Raw genomic sequence first — 24,163 nt, 5'->3', positions numbered from 1 at the left:
ATAGTTACAGTCCTTCAGTAGCCAGAAAGTAGCCAGATAGTAATGGTCATACAGTATCCACTGTTATGGCCATAATGTATCCATAGTTACAGTCCTACAGGAGCCAGAAAGTATCCAGGTAGTAATGGTCATTCAGTATCCACAGTTATGGCCATAATGTATCCATAGTTACAGTCCTACAGTAGCCAGAAAGTATCCAGGTAGTAATGGTCATACAGTATCCATGGTTATAGTCAGAAAGTATCCATAGTAAAAACTGAATAGTAGTGATGGTTATATCATATATTTTATAATCTTAGAGGTCAAAAGTTAATTTTGATAAAAAAAATATCAGTTCTGGATAAGGATAAAATTTCAAAAGTTTTAACGAAGCAGAATAATGCTATTGTAATTCATGCATCTGTAGATTTTGTGTAAAATTTATGAATACAGCTGATAAAATGGCACTCTATTGTCTGTTGCAGCAAAAGCGAGAACAAGCCTTGATAAAGTTAAAGCGAGACTATCCAAACAAGCAGCCTCTGATTACAGTCTCTCCTAGACAAGGGGAGGTAACTGATCGGAAAGGCTATCAGAATGAAGCTGAGGAAAGAAAGCAAAAACAGTTCAGTAAAATGTTGGCTCAACAACCGGCAGTGAGAGATGTGAGGCTTCAGGAATCACAGGTATCTGTCTCTCTTCACTTTGTCTAAGGTGTCTAGAACCAATCTCCACATGATTGTACCCACAATCACAGACAACTATTCACATCATGTACATGTGTCTACACTGTGATAAATGACCCTCTCTCTCCTGGCCAGTGAGCCTATAATTGACACTCCCTCTATTCTCAAATTTTCATACTGTTTGCTGAGTCATTCATTTGCAGAACTGTCTTCTCTTGGGAGCAATTATTAAATACTACTAATAAATTGTTTGAGTGCCTTGATTAATTTAGAGAAAGCACAATTTTCCCACACAAAATAATCACATGATACCTGCCCCAAGGGGAGATAATTATGTGCAACAAACTGACTCAATATTCCCTCCTACACTACCAAAAACTAATAACATGCTGTTTCACCCTCACACTGTTACCTTGGTTACAGCCCCGTCGGAGATCACCCTCCCCGGAATTCAGCGATCCAGGAATGCAGCTTCAGGCGGAACGTATACGGGCACGCATCAGAGATCTTCCAACACGACCAGAGGAAGTTGAGGCACTACAGGTATAACTCAAGGTCATTCTAGGTCAAGGTCATTTGACTGGTCAAGGTCAAGAAATGCAAAAGATGTTTTTCAATCTATTAATATGATTTGCAAGATTGTAAAAATACATTGTATATTGTAGGTCTTATATGACCTTTCATTATTGTCCTTTGTTTTTCAGGAAACTTGTACTTTAATTGCTTGTCCCATCTTTACAGAAATACAAGTTATTTGAGTGAATTGTCGGGTTATTTTGAGGGCTAGTTGTTATGTCTGTGTTTCTGAGGTTATAGTTTGTGGTATATGGAAGCTTGGTATTACAGGGTTGTTGTCATTACAACATTTAAGAATCTGGACTTAAATTACTTGTGTGATACAAGGCTTTATAGACTAGACAAAGCTTAGGGAAAGAGTTGCACCCACAAAGCCAACAATGCACATGTTTATAGCATGTATGTCTTCAGAACACTTCTGTTTCAGGAAGCCACAGTTATAAAGCAATTACTTGTTGATGTTTTGTTCAGTTTCATGATTTCTTTCTCTTTTTCCATTTATTTGCACTAATATTAATGTTGACCTGAACAAATTCTTTTAATACCATTTCACAGTATTGCTATATTTTGCCATCCAGTTTGTACATATAAAGATTGCAAAGATGTTTAAACCACAAAAATAGGGTTCTATAAATATTGTCTTTTCAACTCATTCATCCATAACAGCACATTTGAATGCATGTTAATAATAATTGCTATTCTGAAGATGGAAGAGTTCATTGTGAGAATTTAGGGGAGAATCAGATTCATAGGCACATGTACATATCAAATTGAATGAAAGAAAAACATTGCTTTGAAATGGTACAAATGGTAGATTAGAAAAGGGAGCACTGCTTCCCTGGATTTATACCAGAACTTTCCTCTCTAAAGGAGCATTAATATCTCTCTATAGATTTAGGCCATTCTGATTTTAATTCTAAACTTGAAGTGTTTCATCAATCTTAAATTACAAGATTTATTTGAGGCTTGGACCAAAGGGTTTACAAAGGGTTTACAAACTTAACGCTTTAAGTCTATCATCCTATTTCACTTTTTTCAGATTATTAGGTGTTTGATATATAATTCTTGATATTAATTTAATAAAAAAAAAAAGAAATATGATTTTATTGTAACAAATTGAATAATGGAAAAAAACAGCAGGTAATTTTTAAATATATGTTACAATGTTTATTGAAAGATTGTTTGCTGCATATGCTAAATTCACTAAATTTTCCACCAAATGTTATCAGGTAAAAGCTTAGCAATCCTTTCAATAAAATTGTACTTGTTACACCTGGTCGATTTGTTACTATGTACATGTATACGTTAAGATTCCAGCTAATATATTTAATATTCTGTTACTAGCGGCGACAGCAGCAGCAGGATGCACTGCAGAGAGAGATAGATGAGATTTCTCCCCGAAATTCTTACGAGGAACGCCGACCACCTGTGGACCTCAGTCCAAGACTAGATGATTATGGCTCATCAGACAGATTTGCCCCACCCCAGGGGCTGTCAGACCGATATCCCCCACCCCAGGAGGACTACAGACAACCTCAACAGGTGAGACAAGTTATCATGTTTTTAAGAAATGAATTCTATTACAGGTGTAGTTGCATGGCATTGTTATTTAGTTTATTGTGTTGTTGAATCAACAGGTGTGTATCTACAGGTGTGTCACATTCTGGTATAAATGTAGACTAACAAGCACCTGCAGGGACATGTGTGTGGAATAGTAAGACAAGAAAACTCATCTGTTGTTCTGATAGATGTGTGATAAAAATTAACTCACAGAAGATAGCTATAGAGGTATTACGTTTGTAAGTGTAAACCTTCATTTATTATATAATTATCTTCATAATGATCATGTTCATTTTTCACATTTAAAATACTGTAACATTACTGATTTGAAAGATGTTCTTGCTTTTACAAGTAATCTGAACTGAAATAGAATCTTAATGTGGCATTTTTACATAGCTATAATGTATAAAGCACTGAGGCTGTGTTCACTGTGCGTGATGAATGTTGTAAAACACGCCTTAACAAGATAGCTCCCTTAATTCTATATCAAAGTCAGCCACAAGCTTTTCAATTCAGCAAACCAACCAGCCAGCCTCATATCAAAGATCAAGGCCACAGCCTCAGTCTGAGAATACACAGCGAGTGGAACCTCACCTCTATGATAAGAGTGTGATAAAACATGTGGAGATCCGGGACCACATGGAGGAGAAGGCGAGAAAGAGGAGGCAAGCAGAACTTGAAAATGATGAAAATATCCGCAAACAACTGGAGATAGTGAAAAGACGTCAGGAACTGGAAAATAAACTAAGAATCAAGCGAATGCTTGAAGAAGATAACCGAAGGCAAGTGGAGGAGGAACGACGGAGAGAGAAAGAACTGAGGATGCAGGCACAAGCAGACAAGGAATATCAGGAGGAACTGCAAAGACAGATAGCAGACAAACGACAGAGGGAAGAAGAAGAAAAAAGAATACTGCAGGTGAAGCATCAGGAAAGTGTTCTTAATCAAATACGAGATAAAAACAGACAAGAGGTGGAGGAGAAGAGGAAGCTGAGGAAGGAACAGCAGAAAGATGAAGGGATGTTTAAGCAGCTTGAGAAAGGGAGAAAAAGGCAGGAGGAGGAAAAGAGGAAACGACAGGACTTTGAGGATGAACAGAACAGGAAGTTGGAGGAGGAAAGGCGACTGTTAGAGGAAGGAAGACCATCTACTGTCCATGTCCGGTTTGATGACCATTACCACGAAGATGTATTTCCGACCAGACGGCGTCCAAACTCTGAGTACATTCCGGGATACCATGAGGAGTATGGCAGGAGAACTAAGGTACACAGTCCTGCCACTGATGTGGGTGATCAGTGTGATGTAGAATAGATGTGTGATTTAATGTGGGGATTCATTAACACTGTTACTATCTTATTCAGGAAACGGGAAGGTCTTAGCTTATAAGCCTATTCAGGTGGTCACTTGGAGGCATGATGATTTGAATTTCAGTTTTAATAGCTTATTCAGGTAGCATAAAGCCGTGGCAAGCTTTTTCAGGTAACACAAAGATCTGACAAGCTTATCCAGGTAACACAGAGATCTGAGAAGCTTATTAAGGTAACACAGAGACCTGACAAGCTTATTCAGGTAACACAGAAATCTGACTAGCTTATAGGGCTGTGGATTGTCTAACATGTGGCGATCCGATCCGATCCACGATTCAGGGTTGACGATTCACAGATCGGACCACGAATCACCAGTTAGATAGAAGCAAAAGATTCAATTGAAGTAAAACTGTTTTTATTGATAAATCAATACTGCTCTTATATTGATAAATGTTTGATTGATAACAAAACCATTTTTAGCAGTTTTACATTCCTTATCATTAAGCAATATATAGAGTTACAGGGGAAGTACAGCAGGATTCAGTCACTGCAACAGTAAAAAAAATCAAATCATTTGAATTTTGAAATGACGTCATCTCAAAAATACTACTGCACATCAATTATGGCATGAATCAATAGTCAAACCATCTGTGAACTGGTACACTGTATATAAATTATCATGGTAAGGCATAAATCACCATATCAAAACATTTTCACTGTTACTTTTTTTTGGTCGAATACAGAAAAACATTGAGATGAAGAAAAAAATGTTTAAATCTGTAAGAGTAGTTACAATATAATTTGGTTTTAGGCCTATAGTTTTTATTTTCAATCAGGTTATTTATGATTTTGACTCATAATTAGCCTAGTTACTTTCGTTTTTGACATGGGGTTCACATCTACAGTACTCAGTAGCCTAATATAATATATTCGTATTTTTACATATTTCCGACCCGTAATGAAAACAAAATCAATTATAATCTTTTACATCTCTAGAATTCAATAATTATGTTTTATCATTATTATTATTATTAAGGATTATAATCTTTTACATCTCTAGAAATCAACAAAATTGCATCGAAGCGTGGATACGAAAATAACATGTTGCTAGCTTTACTTCACGCAGCTCTTGTGTACTTCCGGTCTACTTCAAAGTGAAAACATCGATGATATTCAGATTTTATTGTACATTCCTTCACATTTTTGAGCTATGACAGCATTAAAGAAGGTATTGTTTTTCGCTTTTGAAAGATCGCGATCCACAAATATCAGGAGTAACGAATATTCGTATCCGATCTTTCTCAATAATTCGTGAATACTTGAGTACTCGGATACTCGTTACAGCCCTAGTAGCTTATTAAGGTAACACAGAGACCTGACAAGCTTATTCAGGTAACACAGAGACCTGACAAGCTTAAGCTTATTCAGGTAACATTAAGACCTGACAAGCTTATTCAGGTAACACAAAAATCTGACAAGCTTATTTAGGTAACACAGAGACCTGACAAGCTTATTTAGGTAACACAAAGACCAGACAAGCTTATTCAGGTCATATTGAGGCCTGATCATTAGCCTACATATGCTGATAGAAAAGTGTATAAATCTACATAAAATACATGTCCTACTTGTCTACAAATTATCAGGTGTTCTGACATATTACATCATGTACATGTACATAACATTATCTAACACTGCATTAACCAGCCCTGTGGTGTGGATTGTACTACTGTGTGTAATGGTGGAGGTTTGGAGTTTACTTTTAATCAGGTTTTATTGCTGGCCACTTTAACAGGCTTGATAACTCGCTCATCACATGTAATACACATGTACATTTTGTATGTTTACATGTATTGCCATTAATTTGGTAGATGATATAAGGTCAGGTTTTATTGTTTATTGGTTTAATGAGATTAAAATGAATGTCTATTTCTAGTATTGTATAAAACTAGTAATTATTATGCAGTTGTTTTGATTTTTAGAACTGTTGGACTTAGTTATAAACAAGTTTCCATGTATATGGTACTGGATCTTCTACAGTTTTTTACAGAGATCTGAAGTGATGAACACATTCTATGTTTTTAAAGTATAATTAAATGTATGATATATAATATATTTTGTGAGAATTGTGTGTTGAAAACCTGTTGCATAATGTATGTACATAAATGTAGATTTTATGCAAATACCACATTCAGCCCAATAAGAGCCCCTTTAAAAGTGCCACAAATTGAAAATATGAAAACTGTGCAGGTTTCTTTATTTGATTTCTTTACAAATTGGTTAAATTAATATCTTACTCTGTGCAATGATTTTGTGAAATGTTAGTCCGAATCATGTCATATTAAGGTTTTGTTCATATTTCTTTAACAAATTTTTTTGTGATTGACAGGTTTAATATCTCTTTTTATGGTATATCTGAGTAGGCCAATTTTATTTTTTACTTAAATATGTTGTTTCTCTGTCTTTTATTTTCTGAAAAAAAAGAAAACTGATGAAAATTCTGGTGAGAAGGATGATGTTGACGAAGGTGTGAGCCTTCCGATATCTAGTCATACACAGCGTCAGAAAAAACTGGTCGAGGAAAGAAACCAAGAATATAATGCTATGTTAGCTCAGGTATACCTGCACAGTTCGTAAATGTCTTTTCTTGATGTATAGTCTCATCAACTTGGGTATCTTAATTCGCACTAAATTCTTGTAACTTCATATTGCAGAGATTAGATTTTTATTAAGTTACATTGCCATTTGACCCTCAAAATGTTAACAAATTTTGACTGTTTTCTTGAAGATAGAATACAAAGTTATTTTATACAAATTAAAAAAGTCAAATTATTGCTCCAAAGGAGACACCATTTGGTTTTTGGTAATCTATTTAATCCAGGTTTATAACATTTTTTAAGATCTTTCTGCCTTGCTTATAAATCAAGTGCTTCCATGAAGAATCATGAGTTATCTCCCTTACCTGGTGATTATTTGAGTTGCATTGTGTCAGTGATATGCTGATGGGCTAATTTAATAGATTGCCAGTGTATTGCTTTGTTACTTGCATTGTGGATTTTACACAGTGAAATTTAAAACGTATTCAGAAAAGTTTGGATAAAATTTATTTTACAGTATAACCCCTCTAACTCTAACCCACATTCCTCGAATACTCTCCATTCGAGCCTGCCTGGATAGCTCAAACAGCTTTTCGTCGAATACCCCTTTTTCCTCGAACAGAAATATATCCCTGTTTCATCAAATACATTACTTTAAACCATGTATTTGTGGAATAAGTGTTCAGCCCTTGAGAAAATTTTTAAAAACTTAATTTCATAAAATACATATGTTTCAAAACTGATATTGCAATCATATTCCTCTTTCATGAAAAATCAAAATGCACACAATCACGGTAATTAAAATGTCATTGACATGCATTGTTTGTCATATTTTGAGACAAGACATTTGACTGTCGATAATCAATCATGACCAATCTCGGATGAGTCAAATACCCTCTATTCTTCGAACTATCGATCTGGTTCCCTGCTGTTCGAGTTAAAGGGGTTTTACTTTATCTCAAAATCATCATAGCACGATTTACCTTCTCACATTTCATTTACATTTATTTACAAACGATCAGTACGATAAAAAGGATAAAGCTATCCCACAGGACTTTGGGGAAGGGGTCAGTCTCCGTATCTCGAGTAACAAACAACGTAAAAAACAACTGGAGGACCAACGCAATAAAGAATATAATGATATGGTTTTAAAGGTACATATGCACAATGTGGGTAGATTTAGAGTTTATTGTTGTATAAATATTTATATTGTGTTTTTGTGATTTTTGGAGAAATGATTCAGAATTTTAGAAAAACAAATTAATATTTTTATACAATTTATGATGTGTTGTTGAATAGTTCCAAATAAGAGAGTTGAGAACACTCAGAAAAAATTCAGAATTTTGTTACCTTGCTCTAAAACTAGGATACAAAACCAACAAGCAAAAATCTGATTGTATCTGGGAAGGAGATGAGTCTATGTATCTCAGACTCGAGTCACAAACAACGGAAAAAACAACTGGAGGAAGAGAGGAAAACAGAATACAATGAAATGGTCGCTAAGGTACCAATGCACTAGTATACTGTAATGCTTTGTTTGTCATTATTTGACTGTTTATATATGAACATGTCACATGACCTCCATTGTTATACTCTACTATATGTACACCATGTAGGCTGTGCCCTGATGACAGCCTACCTTAAGGCTGAAACATATTGGCATCAAGCTTTGTTAGAAGACACCAGAATATACTATTTTGTCTCAGGAGTTAATTCTCCTTTTATTTTGATGTTATGTATATAGAATGTTTATGTAATTATGAGAAATATTTTGTGATGTTTTAAGACTGTCTTCAACTGAAATGTATCAAATTATAAATGATGCCAAAGAGTGACTTATTGAAACGAAATTTCTCAATATTCTAGCTTATTCCTCCATCAAAAAAGAAAGATGGAGATGAGTTGGTCGGGGAAGGTATAAGTTTACCGTTGTCTGGCCATGAAGGCCAACGCCAGCAGCTCAAGGAGGCGGTGAAGAAAGAATACAATGAAATGATGAGTCAGGTATTTACACCTGTAATATATACAATAGATTAGTTCAGAAGGACAAGATCATTAGGACAAGATCTAAACATAGATATATTTACACCTGTAATATATACAATAGATTAGTTCACAAGGACAAGGTCAGAAGGACAAGATCTAAACATAGATATATTTACACCTGTAATATATACAATAGATTAGTTCACAAGGACAAGATCAGAAGGACAAGATCTAAACATAGATATATTTACACCTGTAATATATACAATAGATTAGTTCACAAGGACAAGATCAGAAGGACAAGATCTAAACATAGATATATTTACACCTGTAATATATACAATAGATTAGTTCACAAGGACAAGATCAGTAGGACAAGATCTAAACATAGATATATTTACACCTGTAATATATACAATAGATTAGTTCACAAGGACAAGATCAGTAGGACAAGATCTAAACATAGATATATTTACACCTGTAATATATACAATAGATTAGATCAGAAGGACAAGGTCAGAAGGACAAGATCATTAGGACAAGATCTAAACATAGATATATTTACACCTGTAATATATACAATAGATTAGTTCACAAGGACAAGATCAGTAGGACAAGATCTAAACATAGATATATTTACACCTGTAATATATACAATAGATTAGATCAGAAGGACAAGGTCAGAAGGACAAGATCTAAACATAGATATATTTACACCTGTAATATATACAATAGATTAGATCAGAAGGACAAGGTCAGAAGGACAAGATCTAAACATAGATATATTTACACCTGTAATATATACAATAGATTAGTTCACAAGGACAAGATCAGTAGGACAAGATCTAAACATAGATATATTTACACCTGTAATATATACAATAGATTAGATCACAAGGACAAGATCAGAAGGACAAGATCTAAACATAGATATATTTACACCTGTAATATATACAATAGATTAGTTCACAAGGACAAGATCAGTAGGACAAGATCTAAACATAGATATATTTACACTGTAATATATACAATAGATTAGATCAGAAGGACAAGATCATAAGGACAAGATCTAAACATAGATATATTTACACCTGTAATATATACAATAGATTAGTTCAGAAGGACAAGGTCAGAAGGACAAGGTCAGAAGGACAAGATCTAAACATAGATATATTTACACCTGTAATATATACAATAGATTAGATCAGAAGGACAAGGTCAGAAGGAAAGTCAAAGACAAGATCAAAGGATCATCTAAACATAGATATATTTACACCTGTAATATATACAATAGATTAGTTCAGAAGGACAAGATCAGAAGCAATCAGGACAAGATCTAAACATAGATATATTTACACCTGTAATATATACAATAGATTAGATCAGAAGGACAAGATCAGAAGGACAAGATCTAAACATAGATATATTTACACCTGTAATATATACAATAGATTAGTTCAGAAGGACAAGATCAGTAGGACAAGATCTAAACATAGATATATTTACACCTGTAATATATACAATAGATTAGATCAGAAGGACAAGGTCAGAAGGACAAGATCTAAACATAGATATATTTACACCTGTAATATATACAATAGATTAGATCAGAAGGACAAGGTCAGAAGGACAAGATCTAAACATAGATATATTTACACCTGTAATATATACAATAGATTAGTTCACAAGGACAAGATCAGAAGGACAAGATCTAAACATAGATATATTTACACCTGTAATATATACAATAGATTAGTTCACAAGGACAAGATCAGAAGGACAAGATCTAAACATAGATATATTTACACCTGTAATATATACAATAGATTAGTTCAGAAGGACAAGATCAGTAGGACAAGATCTAAACATAGATATATTTACACCTGTAATATATACAATAGATTAGTTCAGAAGGACAAGGTCAGAAGGACAAGATCTAAACATAGATATATTTACACTGTAATATATACAATAGATTAGTTCACAAGGACAAGTCATAGGACAAGATCTAAACATAGATATATTTACACTATTAGATTAGTTCACAAGGACAAGATCAGAAGGAAAGATCTAAACATAGATATATTTACACTGTAATATATACAATAGATTAGTTCAGAAGGACAAGATCAGAAGGACAAGATCTAAACATAGATATATTTACACCTGTAATATATACAATAGATTAGTTCAGAAGGACAAGATCAGTAGGACAAGATCTAAACATAGATATATTTACACCTGTAATATATACAATAGATTAGATCAGAAGGACAAGATCAGTAGGACAAGATCTAAACATAGATATATTTACACCTGTAATATATACAATAGATTAGTTCACAAGGACAAGATCAGTAGGACAAGATCTAAACATAGATATATTTACACTGTAATATATACAATAGATTAGTTCACAAGGACAAGATCAGTAGGACAAGATCTAAACATAGATATATTTACACCTGTAATATATACAATAGATTAGTTCACAAGGACAAGATCATTAGGACAAGATCTAAACATAGATATATTTACACCTGTAATATATACAATAGATTAGTTCACAAGGACAAGATCAGAAGGACAAGATCTAAACATAGATATATTTACACCTGTAATATATACAATAGATTAGTTCACAAGGACAAGATCAGAAGGACAAGATCTAAACATAGATATATTTACACCTGTAATATATACAATAGATTAGTTCAGAAGGACAAGATCAGAAGGACAAGATCTAAACATAGATATATTTACACCTGTAATATATACAATAGATTAGTTCACAAGGACAAGATCAGAAGGACAAGATCTAAACATAGATATATTTACACCTGTAATATATACAATAGATTAGTTCACAAGGACAAGATCAGTAGGACAAGATCTAAACATAGATATATTTACACTGTAATATATACAATAGATTAGTTCACAAGGACAAGATCAGTAGGACAAGATCTAAACATAGATATATTTACACTGTAATATATACAATAGATTAGTTCACAAGGACAAGATCAGAAGGACAAGATCTAAACATAGATATATTTACACCTGTATATATATCACAGTAGATAGTAGTTCACAAGGACAAGATCAGAAGGACAAGATCTAAACATAGATATATTTACACCTGTAATATATACAATAGATTAGTTCACAAGGACAAGATCAGAAGGACAAGATCTAAACATAGATATATTTACACTGTAATATATACAATAGATTAGTTCACAAGGACAAGATCAGTAGGACAAGATCTAAACATAGATATATTTACACCTGTAATATATACAATAGATTAGTTCACAAGGACAAGATCAGTAGGACAAGATCTAAACATAGATATATTTACACTGTAATATATACAATAGATTAGTTCAGAAGGACAAGGTCAGAAGGACAAGATCTAAACATAGATATATTTACACCTGTAATATATACAATAGATTAGTTCACAAGGACAAGATCAGTAGGACAAGATCTAAACATAGATATATTTACACCTGTAATATATACAATAGATTAGTTCACAAGGACAAGATCAGTAGGACAAGATCTAAACATAGATATATTTACACTGTAATATATACAATAGATTAGTTCACAAGGACAAGATCAGAAGGACAAGATCTAAACATAGATATATTTACACCTGTAATATATACAATAGATTAGTTCACAAGGACAAGATCAGTAGGACAAGATCTAAACATAGATATATTTACACCTGTAATATATACAATAGATTAGTTCACAAGGACAAGATCAGTAGGACAAGATCTAAACATAGATATATTTACACCTGTAATATATACAATAGATTAGTTCACAAGGACAAGTCAGAAGGACAAGATCAAATAAGATCTAAACATGATATATATTTACACACTGTAATATATACAATAGATTAGTTCACAAGGACAAGATCAGAAGGACAAGATCTAAACATAGATATATTTACACCTGTAATATATACAATAGATTAGTTCACAAGGACAAGATCAGAAGGACAAGATCTAAACATAGATATATTTACACTGTAATATATACAATAGATTAGTTCACAAGGACAAGATCAGTAGGACAAGATCTAAACATAGATATATTTACACCTGTAATATATACAATAGATTAGTTCACAAGGACAAGATCAGAAGGACAAGATCTAAACATAGATATATTTACACCTGTAATATATACAATAGATTAGTTCACAAGGACAAGATCAGTAGGACAAGATCTAAACATAGATATATTTACACCTGTAATATATACAATAGATTAGTTCACAAGGACAAGATCAGAAGGACAAGATCTAAACATAGATATATTTACACCTGTAATATATACAATAGATTAGTTCACAAGGACAAGATCAGAAGGACAAGATCTAAACATAGATATATTTACACCTGTAATATATACAATAGATTAGTTCACAAGGACAAGATCAGAAGGACAAGATCTAAACATAGATATATTTACACCTGTAATATATACAATAGATTAGTTCACAAGGACAAGATCAGTAGGACAAGATCTAAACATAGATATATTTACACCTGTAATATATACAATAGATTAGTTCACAAGGACAAGATCAGAAGGACAAGATCTAAACATAGATATATTTACACTGTAATATATACAATAGATTAGTTCACAAGGACAAGATCAGAAGGACAAGATCTAAACATAGATATATTTACACCTGTAATATATACAATAATTAGTTCAAAGGACAAGATCAGAAGGATAAGATCTAAACATAGATATATTTACACTGTAATATATACAATAGATTAGTTCACAAGGACAAGATCAGAAGGACAAGATCTAAACATAGATATATTTACACTGTAATATATACAATAGATTAGTTCAGAAGGACAAGATCATTAGGACAAGATCTAAACATAGATATATTTACACCTGTAATATATACAATAGATTAGTTCACAAGGACAAGATCAGAAGGACAAGATCTAAACATAGATATATTTACACCTGTAATATATACAATAGATTAGTTCACAAGGACAAGATCAGAAGGACAAGATCTAAACATAGATATATTTACACCTGTAATATATACAATAGATTAGTTCACAAGGACAAGATCAGTAGGACAAGATCTAAACATAGATATATTTACACCTGTAATATATACAATAGATTAGATCAGAAGGACAAGGTCAGAAGGACAAGATCTAAACATAGATATATTTACACCTGTAATATATACAATAGATTAGTTCACAAGGACAAGATCAGAAGGACAAGATCTAAACATAGATATATTTACACCTGTAATATATACAATAGATTAGTTCACAAGGACAAGATCAGAAGGACAAGATCTAAACATAGATATATTTACACCTGTAATATATACAATAGATTAGTTCAGAAGGACAAGATCAGAGGACAAGATCTAAACATAGATATATTTACACCTGTAATATATACAATAGATTATCAGAAGGACAAGTCAGAAGGACAAGATCTAAACATAGATATATTTACACCTGTAATATATACAATAGATTAATCAGAAGGACAAGATCAGAAGGACAAGATCTAAACATAGATATATTTACACCTGTAATATATACAATAGATTAGATCAGAAGGACAAGGTCAGAAGGACAAGATCAGAAGGACAAGATCTAAACATAGATATATTTACACCTGTAATATATACAATAGATTAAATCAGAAGGTTAAGGTCAGAAGGACAAGGTCAGAAGGACAAGATCTAAACATAGATATATTTACACCTGTAATATATACAATAGATTAGTTCACAAGGACAAGATCAGTAGGACAAGATCTAAACATAGATATATTTACACCTGTAATATATACAATAGATTAGTTCACAAGGACAAGATCAGTAGGACAAGATCTAAACATAGATATATTTACACCTGTAATATATACAATAGATTAGTTCAGACAAGGACAAGATCAGAAGGACAAGATCTAAACATAGATATATTTACACCTGTAATATATACAATAGATTAAATCAGAAGGACAAGATCAGAAGGACAAGATCAGAAGGACAAGATCTAACAATCTAAACATAGATATATTTACACCTGTAATATATACAATAGATTAGTTCAGAAGGAGACAAGATCAGTAGGACAAGATCTAAACATAGATATATTTACACCTGTAATATATACAATAGATTAGTTCACAAGGACAAGATCAGTAGGACAAGATCTAAACATAGATATATTTACACCTGTAATATATACAATAGATTAGTTCACAAGGACAAGATCAGTAGGACAAGATCTAAACATAGATATATTTACACCTGTAATATATACAATAGATTAGATCAGAAGGACAAGGTCAGAAGGACAAGATCAGTAGGACAAGATCTAAACATAGATAGTAATATATGTATATATTTCCTTCCCTGCTTTTGTATCATTTATTACTAGAAATAGGCAGTCAAATTAAATGACATGATGTTTATAAATACACTGCATTTGTAATGATTTTGACAATAGATTATTCCAGTGGTATTTTATTCCAGTGGTATTGAATAACTAATGAAAAATTATAAACTTTGAAATAAATTTTTTGTGATGATTTTTAGCATTTTCAAGTTATGTTGTATAAATATACGGTTGAAGTATAGGCACAAAATATACTTCAGTTATGCATCTCGTTTCTTAAATTACTTAATTCATGTACTAGTTATTAAAACAATTTGTGTACTAGATATTTAAACTTTTAAGATTATTCCTATTTCATCCACCTAACCCTCTAGCACTTACTACTATAGTCCTGCAGTGTTTTTATATTTAAAGTCAATGTGTACAAATACTTTCAAAAAGTAACATTAATTTAGAAAGCTACGGAGGCAGCAGATAAGGACAGCAAAAGAGCTCTAGAAGGGGAGGCAATCAGTCTGCCTCTATCGGCCCACGAGGAGAAGCGTCGTCGCATGATCAAAGAACGACAAGAAGAATACAATGATATGTTGGCTAAGGTACAAACAGTGCCTCCATTTTGTTAGTGGTCATCTCATCTAAATGCCCTTGACCTTTGTTACATATTGTATGATTTGATATAAACTTTAGATAAATCTTAAAACCTTTTGGGTTCTATACTAAATGTAATCAAATTAATATACATCCAAGATCAAGGTTTTTTGTTATATGCTTGTTTAACAATAGGGTTTTATAATCTTATCTTATAATACCATTTGAAATACAGGTGCCTTACTTAAGTTTCACTTGATATTATGAACATCCATTAACAGTAGAAGACATTAGATTGTGTCCATGCTGCATGTCCATTAGGTATTGGTTCATGTGTGATGCTTTTTGAAATCCTAGAAAAAGTTGAAAAGTCGTCCCAAACAGCCACCCAAGGTTGATGGAGAAGACAAAAGTTTAATGTCACAATCTGATAATCAGCATGAACAGGGTAAACCTCCAGAGAGAAAACAAGAACATGTTTATAGAACATTGCCGCAGGTACAACACACCTTACTCTGATTGTAAAAGACACCTGAAATTTTAAAAAATCATTTTCACAATTTTAATGTGCAACTCTTATTTTAATCATTAGGCCTAGATTTTATTTTTTTTAATTATTCTGCAAATATATCCACTGTTAAATATGTTCAGTGTCTTCAGAGAATCGCTATTTTCAGTTTATCCAAATGAAAGTAATACCTACTGAGAATTTTGTTGACTTTAGTAGAATCATTAATTGTTTTTTATGTGAAACAACAATAGAAAAAGTCTGAGGAGTCCAGCCCTAATCCTCTAGAAGGGGAGGCGATTAGTCTCCCAATATCTGGTCATGCAAAGGAACGACAAAAGCTTATGGAAGAGAGACGACGAGAATATAATGAAATGATTGGCCAGGTAACTGGCATTTTATTTAAGCTGTTACTCTTATGTTTCAAGTAATATTTTAAAATTAAATTGTGGATTATATATGACATTTAGATTACAATGCTATGGACTGAGCATTGTTTTTAATGCATTGTTCTTTGAGGATTGTATAACATGTTCAATTGTAAAGAAAAGTCAACTGAACAAAAAAAGTTTTTTTATTTTCTTTAGATTACTAACATTTTCAGTATGTTAAATTTAGCTTTATACATACATATTCATCATATTTTTTAAAGAATTTTTAGAAACATATGAAAATCAGATTACAACCATTTGTTTTAGCTTAAATCCAAAAATCCTTACCAAAAAGGAACCAAAAAGTCAAATTTCCCAGAAGAATTTAACAAAAGTGAAAATGAAAATCTGTCCGACTTGAAGCAAAAAGATTTTACTCAGGTACTTGCATATTCTCAAATCATGAAAAATTATAGACTCTTTTTATTGTAACAATTAAAGATGCTCCACCGCCGACAAAGCATAAATGATATTCATCATTTGAACAATAATTGGTGTTTAATCGTGTATATATATATGCCTAATTAACACAAAAAACAACATAAAATAATTCATTTCGCCTTTGGTGCATGCGCAATCATTACTTCATTCAATATAGGATATAGTGCTCCAGAATTTTTTCGGGATGCAATTAATTATTTTTCATATTTTTAACTTGAATTAAAATTAGAAGCTCAAACTTTTAAACGGTGGTAATGGTGTAAAGTAAGTAACTTTGGTAACTGAAGAAAAATACTAAATCGTCTGCTCTTGTTTTTGATAGTGAAAAAATACCATTTGTCAGCGGTGGAGCAACTTTAAAGAATTCTCTTGAAGATTTCATGTTATTTTGATAACAGCAATTTAATGAGAAAAAAAGTACAGGTCCTAATTTTTTTTCTTCTAAACTTCTGATAAGTACTTGTTTTGAAAATTAGTTAGGCAAATTGTATGTTTAGTCAATAAATTTCTTAATTAGTTAATTATTAAAGGCATTTTGATATTTAACTAATTTTTGTTTCTGTAGCAATATGATAGCAATCAGAAAGGAAGGGAGACAACTGATTTTGAGAAAAAGCAACAAGAATTAATGCGATTACTTAAGGTATATGATCGCAGCACATCTTCTGCTTAAAATTATTCTATATTTATGTATACATGTACCTTGTAGTAAGATTTTAGATATTTATTAGGTATGTATACCTTGTAGTAACATTTTAGATTTTTTTTGCATTACTTTTCATATTTTATCAATGTAATCAATTATTTTTAATTGTTTATCTCCTACATTTTAGCTGTGTTCAAAGTATACATGATTAAATTGAATCTCTGATTCAAACTGTACCTTATCGCTTCCATAGTTTAATATGCCATTACCCATGTATAGGGATTATTGAGCAATTTTCATGTAAATATTTAATATGTTTTTTTATTTACATTTTGTATTAGATTGTGTGTACTCAAAGTAGTGTTAGACAACATACGTAGCACAGATTATAAAGCTGCACAGTTTCTTTGTGTGTATAATTAATTAGTGAGATTAATTAGAGCTTTTCTTTGTCTATTTATGGGTCATATTGAATGATGTTATTGTTCAGTTTGACTGATACTGACCAGTGTCCAGTTAGAAATGGACACAAAATGTCTCCACGTTCTGATGTGCTTTTACAACAGCAGTAGTACATCATCACATGAATAAAATGACTTTCCTCACGATGGTGTATCGGAGAACACATTTCTCCAACGCTGTCTATTTTCCTGATATGCTCATACATTTATATTTTCGTCTGGAATTAAATGTCTTTTATGCAAATAAACAGAATCAACTTGATTTCAACTTTTAAAACAAACTACATAGTATTCTACATATTGTATTGATTACAGTATAGTTTTGTTTTGTGTGATTGTATTAACCTTTCCTTAACTACTTTTCAGCATTTTGTTTTTGTTTTATACTTCTTGTACTCATGTTCATTACTAAAATTCATGTTATTCATTACCTATCTAATTATATTGAGCTGGCTATAACGCTACTTGAAATACTGTGTATCTCTTTGTTCCCTTGTTGTGTACCTGTTGAACTTTATAAACTTTATAATGTTTAATAATAATTGATAAGAATAACAATTTTCTGTAGCTTTCTTTCCTTATATCGATATCTTGAAACCATCTTCATAAAGTATATTCCATGATCTTATACCGGATGAATGGAACAATTTTATTAAAATTCTAGCAATAGCCTAAATTATAAATTAGGAATGATTTAAAAAAAAAATAGAACCAATTGAATTGAGTGTTTTTTTCTGTAATGAATGCAAATTCAGATCATAGTGAATGTAAAATTTGTTTGGCTACTTCAGCCTGACCCCTATCCCCGGGAACAGGCCAGGCCTGAGTTACTCTCGTCCCTACCCCAGGGCCAATATGAGGTGGAGAGAGAGCGGGTTGACTTTGACCGTCAGCGCCAGAACGAGGAAATGTTGTCAAAGGTACATAACTCTTGCAGTGTTTTGAAGCCAACATGTTGGCGAGTCAAAGCCCTTTATAATGCTGTAGACCTACACTTGCCCCAGCACTGAATATTTATACACACATTTACTAACTACAGTGTATACTAATGGATAAAGCACTATCCTTTATGAACAACAAACAGTTTGTCTCTGTTGACTTTCACAGTTGTCTCCCCTTAGTAACATAACAAATATAGACAATCTACACTAGCATTTCATTATTTTAAGAATTTGGAAGTTGTTTTACTATCTTTTTCAACTTCACAATGCTTGACTTTTGTTTGAATGTTTTTCTTTTAGATACAATCAGAAAGAATAGAAATGAACCATAATAACTTCATATGATATCACTTTTACGATCAGGTAACAATAGTTACTTAGTTAGGTTGTTAAAGGTATGTAAAAAGGTTTCATGTTGTCTCTTTAGTTTCCTATTTCCAAAACTGAGACAAATATGAGACCATATTACCTGTCTAACAAATTTGTCATGCTTCAAAACCTAAATTAGCTTTGGGAGCCATGTTGTTTTCTTTGACGAACATTAAATGGGAGTTCTTTCCCTTTTACAAAATACATACACGTAGGCAATGCTTTATAGGCTCAAGAATCACTGATATATTTCAGTAGTATGTCAAAACTATATACATGTGTGCTTTATGATGTTATTTAAGAATGATGTGGTAGAGAGGATGAGGTTTGTCAGCCAGGTGAGACAATCAGTGTGCAAGATAAACTTATACTGGTAAATTTGGCTAATACAATGTGATGTTTAATCTGTGTGCCTTATTATTGCTAATATTTTGTGATGTTATAATGATGGCTTGTAGTTTGTATGAAAATTTATACATTGGGTGGTCGAAGACTGATGATAGGGTTATGTTACTGATTGTGATAGGGTTTTATAATATTTTTTATAGAATACAATTAGGAGTAATTTTTCATACCAAGATAAAATATATCATTGAATTGTTTGGTTACATGCAAACAGCTCGAGGAAAACCGAATATTTCTAAATCGAATGTATCACCCGGGAACAGAAAACCCAACACGACAGTCACTCAAGGACGCTGTATCTGTTCAAACGACCTTTAACCCCTCACCTGTAGAGGTCAAGGTCAAGGTCACACCTGATGATAACGATGTGGAACAGGTAGAGGAGGAGCAGGTAGACATGCACAACACTGCATGTATAGTCAGATATACCTGTATACTCTGTCATAAAGTCATGAGAAACAGAGTTACCTCCCCTGAAGAGTTATCTCCCTTAAAAATGATTTTGTTATTGAAAAAATATGTTTGCTGTATTTTAACTAAGATTATTGGTTTTTTTGTTCATTTGGACTATTTGTTGGAGAATAAAAACAATACAACCCTCTGAGGAATCTGAATTTGGTCTTTATATTTATATCAAGATTCCTGTTTTTCATGACAAAAGTCAGTTGCTGCATGGGACAGTTCAGATTATTTTTTCATTGTTTATTGTTGTATTACATTTGTCTCTGTGTTAACTTTTTTGTATAATATGTATATACTAACAGACACATTTTACAACTAATTCTGTTACAGTTGTTACCGTATATATATAGTATTACTAAAATGCCATTCACTGCAGTGCTTTAAGGATTGGCTAATGAAATCATAATTGAAATTAATTTGATGTTGATGCATTATTTAATGAGTTGCTTTTTAATGCACTTCGCTTTTAGAAATTTATTGTCATTTAAATACATATCATTGGTTCATTTAGATCAGAAAGATTCTTAAAAGAGTTGATTTTGAAAGGATTTTTGTTTCATTTATTAATTATTTTTGTTTTTAAAGTATATCTTATATCTTCGATGCAGATATTATTTCTATAAAGATATATTTTGCACCTTGTTCAGTTAATCAAATACTATATACTTGTTTTTACGTAACTGCCAGTCTATAGTATTTATGGGTTTTTGTTTGTTTATCTTTATGATCATTTCTTTCTTGGAGAAAAATTGAAAAGTCTGAAAAATGAAATAATTTGTAATAATTTAAAATGTAGAGATTGGCAGGGGCAAATCTACATCAGAGTAAACTGTAGATTCATTTTTCCTAATGAACTGTTCCATTCTTTGAATACGAAGAGTTCAAATATACGTACATTCTTATAATTATTCAGTATGACACACAAATTGTTTGAATTTTTACAGAAAACTAACACAGGAAGGAGGCTGAAGAGAGAGAAAGACGAAGGACGCCCTGTGACACCTGGAGGACTCATGAATAAGTTAGGGATGGAACAACAGCAGCGCACCAGTAAACTCAACAACCAACGCAAGATAGAGTACAACCAACTGCTCACAGAGGTAGAAATATAGCAATATCTGTTTTATAATTAAGGGGAAGACAACTCTTGGCTTTTACTCAAGTTAAGAAAAAACAGCTCTGGCTGTTCTCCTAGTAGGGAAAGATAACTCTTGGCTTTTACTCAAGTTAGGAAAAACAACTCTGACTGTTACCCTACTAGAGAAAGACAACTCTCAGTTTTACACACGTAGGAAAAGAAAACTTTCAATTAGAACAAGACCAATCTTAGTTTGATCTGAGTAGGAATCACACAGCTGATGATGATATCATGACAATGAAGATAGCAATAATTAATTTATATCAATGGATAGTTCTTTGTTTTCAGCAGGAAATCTTTTCTTCCTTTCTCTGTTTATTGAGGCCAATATGGCTGAGTGGTTAGGTGGTTCCGATACAGTGTATACTGTATTAACACTATTCCTACTCCTCTTCGTTGTAACTCACTCATGTGGGACATTATGCACTTAACACATTCAACATCACTCCTGCCTGGCACACAAATAAAGTTACTGATTATATTGAAAGTTGATGCCTTTTTGATAGTGTATTAGTAGCTTATTAATTGGATGTGAATAGTTATTGGTAATTAAAAGAGTATAACTGCCTATCTTTTATCTAATGTGGTATGAGTTACTAAAGGTGAAGTTGGTGTTGAGTAATCCCTTAGTTGATTAAAAAGAACAGTTACAATTTACAACAGCAAGATGGAAATCAAATAATTTAAAACATTGATTACTACTAATAACATGTAAATCTTGTTATTAATTGGCAAGTGAAAATTAAGTCAGATGTATAATTTCAGCAAGCTATGGCTATTAGAGACATGACCAAATCGTACGCTGAGGTCTTGGAATCAGAGAGATCGGAGGTAAAGGGGGATAACCCCCAGTGTGGCTAATACCTCACTGCATAACAGGCATCCTGTACTGTCAGTAGAGCTAATCTGCTCGATACCTAGAGTTCTCTGAGAGTAGATCTATTGCTCAATAGCTTATACCTGTAATTACCTTGAGTACCTTGACAGTAGAGCTAATGTTCAATAACAATTACCTTCAGTATACTGATAGTATAGCTAAGGTCTTATAGGTATAATATTCCTGTCTTATAAAAAACTGTTGAAAAAAGTAGGCGGTTTGTTTGCTTAAGTTTTAGTTGAAATTCAAACTCAGTGCCTACTGTACCTTAGTTGTATTGCTGAAGATGATTAAATAAAAAAAAGTTGAAAATACACAGTTAAAGCCTTTGTGATAATGAGTAAAATGTCATGTAGTGACCTAACAAACTCTTGTCAATGATTACCAGGTTTATGTATAAAAGTGGTAATAGTAGGATGTGGCTTTATTAGTAATAGTGGATTTGACAGGTAGTCAGAGATTGTCTGACTTAATTCAGCTTCAATAAGTTAGATAGTATGATTGTTATGGTAAATGAAGTCAGTCATAACAACTGTACAAACCATAGCCTTCAGTTGTGTTTGTGTTGTTTTTAATCCCACATATGCACAGATCATATTTATTTTAAGGGGAGAAAATCTGTTCACTTATAATCTTAAGGGAGATAATCCACAACAAATTTATGATTGGGGTAGATATTCAACAAAGTTTGGTATTATTTTAGGCACTGGCAACAAGTGCTGACATCAGCTGGTGTATATATAGAGTTCAATCTCCAGTCATGATGACAGGGTTATAAAGGTACCGTATGTAACGCTTGTAACAAATTTCAGAAAGGAGGCAGACCCCCTCGACCGTCCTCTGAAAAGGGCACGAGATACACCCAGGTAACAGATCCATATAGTGTTACATGCATGCTCAGTATCTCTGGATGTGACCGTGATGTCAGTCGCTAGCCATTGTATGCTTTAGAGGGTTAGGAGGTCTATCTCAAGCCATGCACCTTCTCTTGCTTAAAAGCACTGTGTAAAACCTGTTATACTGTTATACAGATGACGTGATTGCTAGGACATGGGTGTATGTTCTGTTTTGGCCCTGTAATATCATATCACTGGAAATGATCTACACAACAATATGAAGCACCATTTTTATTTAAATTAACACTTTGTTGTGTGTTTTATACATATCAACAACATAAATTTCCGTTTTCAAATTAATATAAAACATGAAGTCTTTATTACTATGATATTTGATGATTACGTTGAATCTAATCATGAATATAATTCCATATAATCTGCATTGACTTAATATTAAGACATGTTCTGTGTGACTTAAAGAAATATTTATAAAGAGATTATTTTCTCTCTTGGAAGTTCACTACAGTCAGCCCTACCTTGGTGACCACCTTTGTATAAAGACCACTTGCTTAATAAGACCACTTTTTCAAAATGGTCCATTTAAATATAATTTGCGTATAAAGACGATTTTGATCCCTTGGGTGGTCTTTATACACCAATTTGTATTACAAATCTGTTGTTGCGTAAAGATGTATCTATACGACCAGGTATTGTAACTTGTTAGGTGTTGTATTTGTATTGTGATTGCCTATTGTTTACAGGAGCCCCGTCAGACACACGGCCGACCTCCAAGGCCCCACTATGACTCTGTAGGTTTCTGAATGTGTTTCTGCAATATTAAAAAAGCATGACTCTTGTGCTTCCCAACACTGTACACAATTTCTACCTTAAGATTTATTTAAGCATGTGCTCTTGTTTTCTTCATCTCTTTATACAATATC

The 24,163-nt window shown here is 32.5% G+C and overlaps 1 protein-coding gene across 7 annotated transcripts in view; it reads left to right on the top strand.

Moving 5' to 3' along the window:
• Nucleotides 1-24,163, top strand: part of LOC138325890 (centrosome and spindle pole-associated protein 1-like) — a 108,763-nt gene that overhangs the window by 10,118 nt on the left and 74,482 nt on the right. For 6 of the 7 annotated variants that reach the window (XM_069271887.1, XM_069271884.1, XM_069271885.1 and 3 more), the window contains 9 exons: nucleotides 465-665; nucleotides 1,089-1,208; nucleotides 2,586-2,783; nucleotides 3,318-4,064; nucleotides 18,986-19,114; nucleotides 20,124-20,300; nucleotides 21,316-21,471; nucleotides 23,199-23,252; nucleotides 23,984-24,031. In XM_069271887.1, coding sequence (XP_069127988.1) covers nucleotides 465-665; nucleotides 1,089-1,208; nucleotides 2,586-2,783; nucleotides 3,318-4,064; nucleotides 18,986-19,114; nucleotides 20,124-20,300; nucleotides 21,316-21,471; nucleotides 23,199-23,252; nucleotides 23,984-24,031 — 1,830 coding nt within the window. Of the gene's footprint in view, nucleotides 1-464; nucleotides 666-1,088; nucleotides 1,209-2,585; nucleotides 2,784-3,317; nucleotides 4,065-8,568; nucleotides 8,707-15,574; nucleotides 15,716-16,064; nucleotides 16,206-16,469; nucleotides 16,602-16,913; nucleotides 17,028-17,652; nucleotides 17,731-18,985; nucleotides 19,115-20,123; nucleotides 20,301-21,315; nucleotides 21,472-23,198; nucleotides 23,253-23,983; nucleotides 24,032-24,163 lie in introns of all 7 variants that reach the window. The other variant, XM_069271881.1, reaches the window with a different exon arrangement.

The sequence above is a fragment of the Argopecten irradians genome, chromosome 6 (assembly GCF_041381155.1).
Source record: "Argopecten irradians isolate NY chromosome 6, Ai_NY, whole genome shotgun sequence".
Taxonomy (NCBI): Eukaryota; Metazoa; Mollusca; class Bivalvia; order Pectinida; family Pectinidae; genus Argopecten; species Argopecten irradians.
Note: the sequence above shows the minus strand (reverse complement) of the source record. Positions and strands in the feature narration are given on the sequence as shown.